This window comes from Glycine soja, chromosome 7 (assembly GCF_004193775.1).
Source record: "Glycine soja cultivar W05 chromosome 7, ASM419377v2, whole genome shotgun sequence".
In the NCBI taxonomy this organism is placed as follows: Eukaryota; Viridiplantae; Streptophyta; class Magnoliopsida; order Fabales; family Fabaceae; genus Glycine; species Glycine soja.
This window is the reverse complement of record NC_041008.1, coordinates 39,722,118-39,728,459: the sequence shown is the minus strand read 5'-3', so window position 1 is coordinate 39,728,459 and position 6,342 is coordinate 39,722,118. Positions and strand designations below refer to the sequence as shown.

At 28.8% G+C, this 6,342-nt stretch overlaps 1 protein-coding gene and 1 long non-coding RNA gene across 2 annotated transcripts; both read right to left on the bottom strand.

Moving 5' to 3' along the window:
• Nucleotides 1-2,966, bottom strand: LOC114420681. Its single transcript, XM_028386512.1, has 6 exons — nt 2,286-2,966; nt 1,252-1,302; nt 1,070-1,098; nt 675-749; nt 485-575; nt 1-105 (listed from the first exon to the last, which is right to left on the bottom strand). The coding sequence occupies exons 1-6, from the start codon at nt 2,814-2,816 to the stop codon at nt 1-3; spliced, it is 882 nt and encodes a 293-aa protein (XP_028242313.1). The 5' UTR covers nt 2,817-2,966.
• A 954-nt stretch (nt 2,967-3,920) lies between these two features.
• Nucleotides 3,921-5,197, bottom strand: LOC114420323. Its single transcript, XR_003668387.1, has 3 exons — nt 5,167-5,197; nt 4,436-4,493; nt 3,921-4,039 (listed from the first exon to the last, which is right to left on the bottom strand). It is a non-coding gene; the product is annotated as an uncharacterized LOC114420323 (long non-coding RNA).
• Nucleotides 5,198-6,342: the final 1,145 nt, after the last annotated feature.

Genomic DNA, 6,342 nt, shown 5'->3' with positions numbered 1-6,342 from the left:
TCACACATGTATCATTGGTTTGTTTCTCTTTTCTCTTATTTCATGCCCATCTATCTTATAGCAGCTCTTTGAACCTTTTTCCATGTCTTGGAGATGCTTTCGCTCCTGAGAACCACATGCATACTTTAGCCAGATTTAACAAATATCATATATCCTGTGACAGTAAAATAGCTAAATGTTATAAAAAAAACAACTTAAATTAACAAAAATTAAATAATAATGTTCACATCACACTCACCCCTTGGAAAATTAATCCTAAGTATTGGTGCATGATATTAGTTGTAGATAATATTAAAGTATGAAACGGGAGCACAATTTTTGCACACTGCACAAAGATATAGCGTTAAAATGATTCTTATAGGCTAAAAAGAAAACTATGTGCAACTAAATTTATCTATTCAATTAATCAATAGCAGACAAGAAAAGGATTTCCTTAAGTTAATAATTATAACACGAGAGATCTATTACCATATATATGACTCACCAAATTGTTGGTCATGAGATGTTGATACAAATGAAGATTGTTGCATTGATTTACTTGGAAGAACACATGATCAATGCGTCCATTATAAAACCTAAATTTAAATGTTATTAAAGTATGTATAAGATTCTTCACAAGAGGTAATGTCAGATAAAAAAAGACAATAATATATAACATTATGCCATAAAATTACCTTGTGGTATAGCTTACAGCCGTTTTGGGTAAGAAGAGGACAATTTCCAATCTACTCGGCCACTGATACGTAAGCCTGCAATGATCAACAAAAATAGTTAATTGTGAGTTTAAACAATTATGTGCGTATTTTTGGATTTTCATGGAGAAAAATCTGAATTATGATTCCAACAAAGGGTGTTTATGAACTAGTATTGTAAGGACCTTGATTAAAGAATACTAAATATATTTTATTAAATTAATTATTAAATAATTTAAATAACTTTTTTTGCATTTTTATATAATAAACATTTTTTAATTTTGTTCCCCCTTAACTTTTGGGAAATGTTTATTTTTATAATTAATAGCAAGGACAATTAAGAAAATTTGGGATTGGACCATAGAGCATCCACTTACGTGATAGATGATGTTAGTCTCCTCAAGGTCTGCTTCACAAGGAAAAAGAGCAAAGAAATTCAGCTACTTTGTATTCAATTCTCATAATTGTTACAATGCAGGTTGTTCAAATAAAAAATAGGAATAAAAAGACTCTTCTAATCAAGAAAGATTTCTTCTACAATAAATCAAGTATATCATACCTTTGCTTGATTAAGGGATATACTAGAGTGAATTCTTCCAACCAAACATCCCTAGATGCACAATAGAATATATTAATCGTAAAAGCATCTCTATAAATCTTATAAACTGATATTACCAAATTTAACATTAAAGTAATATGTATTTCTAACCACGTATTCAATCTTTTACATAACCAGATATTTACTAGTGATAAGTAGTGCAAATATAGGACCAATGCAACAAAAACCAAAATATACCTATAGCTTACAACACACATCACATTACATGTTCCTTCACTGCTAAACTAACAATAAGTTGAATATATAAAATTTACTAAAGCATTGTTGATAATATATAAGTATGAAAACATAAGAAGCTATATTAAATCAAATATATATATATATATATATATATATATATATATATATATATATATTATATCATAAAAAAATTAAATATTTATTAAGATATGTGTGTCATATACATTTTAGATGTTTATTTAATCTTAATATGATTGGATAGAATTGTGTTTCATGTTATCTTATCACAATCACAATCGATCTAATTATTTTTAGATGTTTATATTTGTATTTAATTAAACCATGTAGGTTAATTCTACATGCAAAACTTGAGTTTGAAAACTACTTCTACATTTATAAGGTACATGATATGTACTCACAACATATGACATATGGTCATTTCTTCACAAGTAAATGAACTACCAGAATAAATCATGCAATTGGAAAGGAAATAGCATAAAAATAGGCAATAGATATAATTAATTTTTAACAGTGTGTACATATCTTGTTATCCAGACAAATGTAAAGGCAGAGATGGTTTAGGGTTTATCTCTTAAATGTTTGGTTTTCTTAATTGATTTCAAACAGGGCTTCAATCAAATACTAAGAAGTCATTTTGTAACAAATAAATTGACATGTTGCAGTCGAAGTGTAAATAAAGGACAAGAATATACATCCAAATTAAGTGTTGAAATTATCATAGGATTAGCGTATTATATTGGTCATTTATGAAACAATGAGTCAAGTTAGTTTACCTCCCAAGCCTGCACATAGTCTTCAAAATTCGTTGGTGGTTCCGGCCAAAGAAATGCCTCATTATATTCAGGCATCATTGGCACTGGAGAACCCCAAGGGTTTGCTCCCGTTGAAGATGTTCCTATCGGATTTATCTCACTCATTTCAAAACGATGATGACTTGGAAATTGTTGATGATAACTACCATAATAAGGACTAGCACCGACATTGGCACAAGCAACAACACCAGCATCAGCAATAGCACCAGAACTAGCAGCACCAACAGCAACAAGAGCAGCAGCACTAGCACGAACATCAACACTAGAACCAGCACTTGCACTAGGACCAACACCATCACTAACATTATCATAAGGATACAATATTGGGAAGCTTGGTGGTTGAAATTGATTGAGGGAGTTTCCTAGTGTATTAGGGAAACCAAATGAAGAAGCACCAACTTCAGTTGACCATGCATTTTGAGGCAATGACCCTTCTCTAGATGTGGAAGTGGATGACCTAAACACTTGTCCAAGAATTTCATCTAAAGGCATTGGTTGCTCTTGTTCTAAAAGCCGTGTTAAAGGGTCCTCTTCCAATGTCGTCCTAGAATGGATACATTGTGCCTCCTTAAAATTTCTAGACAATAGAACAGTAAGTTGACCCTTTCCATGGTCGGTGATGAGATCAGTGCCTTCGATTAGACCATTCCCCTACAAAAGAAGGGGAAATGATTATATATTAACCAAACCATATAAGAATACATAGTACTACTAGACGATAATTCATCATAAATTTATTTTAAGAAAAATATTTGATAGACACCTATTGTGTTATCTAACACCAAGAAAGAAAATAAAAAAAAATTATAAATATAATAAAATTTATGATGTGATAGAAATAAAGATAGAGAGAAATGAAAAATAATAATAAGATATTTAAAATAAAAGGTAATTTATATGTATCATTACTCTTGTTTTAATGGGGTTAATTTTAATGGTGTACAAAAACACTTATTAAACATCTTCATATAATTAATTAAATTGCTTGGTAACTTGATGGATTGTAGAACATAGTCTCTCATCGAGTATGAAAACATATCTTTTGGAAAGCCAACAATTAAGTTATCTATATATGAAATGAAGTTATATATAAGAAATAAATTAAACTCTTACCAAACTGAAAATTGATATGAACAATGGATGTGGATTTGGAGTTATTATCGAAAGAGATACCCTTAGCTGTGTGTTGTAACATGAACATAGTCAGTATAAATAGAAGACTATAATTAATGAAATTGTAAGAATATAGAGTACCGAGATATTACCGGGACAAATATTTTAGCCACGTTTATGAAGGTGGCATCTAAAGTTTTGAATTGTCCTGAAATAAATATTCCTTTGTGAAGCAAAGGTAAATTCACTAACATGCTCTTAGCAACAGGGTCACCCGTTGCCACAAGAATACAATGTCTTTCACCCTTGAGGTATTCACTTTTTGTCATAGAATCTTTTGGGAACATCTGTTTAATCCAATGTTTATATTATTATTTCCATTGTTATAGTAAGTGCATGTACATCTCATATGTAAGATAAATAAATCAATAGCGGAATATGGGCAAAAGGTATATATGTTAATTAACATACCACTAAAGCTTGTGCCAAACCTTCTACAATGGTATGTTGATTTAAATTATCTCCGTTGAAAGGTAAATTCGGTAGAACGCCTAAAAACTGTTCCACATTTTTTGTCCAATTGATATGTTGGACTTTACTACCTGTGCAAAAGAACAATTAAAAAATTTAGGATTTGTCTCAAGATAATGTGTGCGTCTAGGAGATATATATAATGATAATTCTCATTTTAACAATGTATAAATAAATGATAAATCCGTTTTGTTGATAGTCAATATTTATGATTTTCATATTTCATAATGATAAGTGGTATCACCTAAATAGCTCTCTCTATAATTGAAGGTCTTTCCTACAAAATGTTTCCTATGTATAATGCATGCTTCTCAAAGAAATGGTTCAATAATAATTGACATTATGCTAACTCGTAGAATCAAATGTAATAATAATGAATATACAAGTGCTACATATAATATATTGCATTAGGGGGGGGGGGGGGGGAAGAAAACTTGGACTAAAAAATGCAAAACATAAAATATTACCAAATCTAGGATTGAAGTTGTACATAATTAAGGCAACTTCACAAGAAGAATTAACTCCCTGTAAATAACAAATGGTACATGGTAAGGTAAAATATCTTTTATAAAATAAGGCAAATGATAAATCAAAATTAATGTTACTTGTATATCAATAACATTAAAACACTAACAAAGATCAAATACAAACCAAAGGCACTTTGTCCCACTAAATGTCAAACCCTTCTACTTTAGCCTTACACCATACAGTTTACCCAGCTAGGTGTCATCATCTTTTTAATTAGTGTTTTAAACTTCTCCTTTACCACATACCCACACATTAATTTCCTCCTCACATCACACCTTTTCCACTATTATATTACAAAACTTTTATTCTAGCGACCATTAGTTAAAAACCTGAAAAGATTTTCTCTATAATTTCCCCTCTTGATGAAAGGTGCTTAATTTTCTTCTTTCCATCCTGATCTGTTTGCTCTGAGACATGTTATTATCATTAAATTTATCTATATATGCATTGGAAATCATACTATATTTTCATACCTTTACACCAAATCACGTTAATATGGGAATGATATATGATGAGAATTTTGATTTCTAGTGAAGTATTAAATAAATGGTATGATGTATAAAGGAAACAAGAAATCTTAAATTTTACTTTTGAAATCAATCAAAAATTTTGTACTAAGTTTACAAGATCTTAACATCGAAAATTCAAATACAGAAAAACTATAAATTACCTCTCCTCTTGAGTTGCCAAAAAAGGACCTGCATAACCAATAAGAAAAGTAATTCATGAGAGATTATTAAATTCACAAACTAGGGTTTACATATGTAAATATTAGATTGAGCACATTAAGCCACCCATGCACAGTTTCAATCACAGAAAGGTTTGCTTTATATATATAAACTAATAGTGAATTTTTTGTGGAAATAAAAAATTAAACTAATAATAGTGGATGAGATCAAATGTAATGCCCACAGTTTTTAAATTAGGCTTGAAATGTTTAATCTCTAGATAGTTGTACCTTAAATATTGACATTTGAATGTAGTGATGAATAAAATGAGGACTCTTCCTCTTAAAAAAAATGGACTCTTAACACCAATAATTAACATTTATGACTTTGGAGTTGTTATTAAGTGATTATTTACTCTATATATATATATATAAAAAAGTGATTATTTACTCTTCTCTTGAATCACACCAAGGAAAAATCGAGCACACTATTCAGCACGATGTGAGACACTGAATCTAATTTACATAGAATTGAAATGAACATAGGTGGGAGAGCAAAGCTATCATTGGACTCTACATGTAATGTTATCCTACATTGTTACATTCTCACATCTTTGTGAATCAGAGAAAAGAGATGTAGAAAAACAAAGTATTATATATTTAGTTAGAAATATGTATTTTTATTTTTATTTTTATTTTAAAACGTTTCATTTTTATTTTTAAAAATTGTATAGAAAAAGTAAAAAGAAACTTTTATTTTTTTCAATAAATTTTACATGAAATTTTAGCATAAAAGTAAAGTAAAATAAAATAACACTTTGATATTAAAAAAAAAATATTCTTGGAACGAATGACTCTTGAATTTTTTCAGTACTCTTGGCTCTTTTGTTTTCTCAAAGAAGAATAAGTGCTCGTTTATTTTTGTTTTCATATCCTATTTTCATATTAAATTAAAAATTTATCACCTTATTTTAATTTATTTATTTTTAAATATTTGTAAAAGAAATAGAAGAAAAATATTTATTTTCAGTGTTTTATTTTCATATTTAAATCTTTGAAAATAGTAAATAAATTAAAAATAAGTTGATTGTTTATAATTAAAAGTAGAAACAAAAAGTGAAGATACAAATATTTTCTCAAAGTATACAAATCCCAAGTTATCCTAAGTTTTGGTAAAAA

Coding starts and splice junctions, on each gene's coding strand:
- LOC114420681 (XM_028386512.1), bottom strand. CDS start 2,816: ATGCCTTTAGATGAAATTCTTGGACAAGTGTTTAGGTCATCCACTTCC. Junction 1,099..1,251: donor TATCCCTTAATCAAGCAAAG/GTATGATATACT, acceptor CTTGTGAAGCAG/ACCTTGAGGAGACTAACATC. Junction 750..1,069: donor AGACTAACATCATCTATCAC/GTAAGTGGATGC, acceptor TGATCATTGCAG/GCTTACGTATCAGTGGCCGA.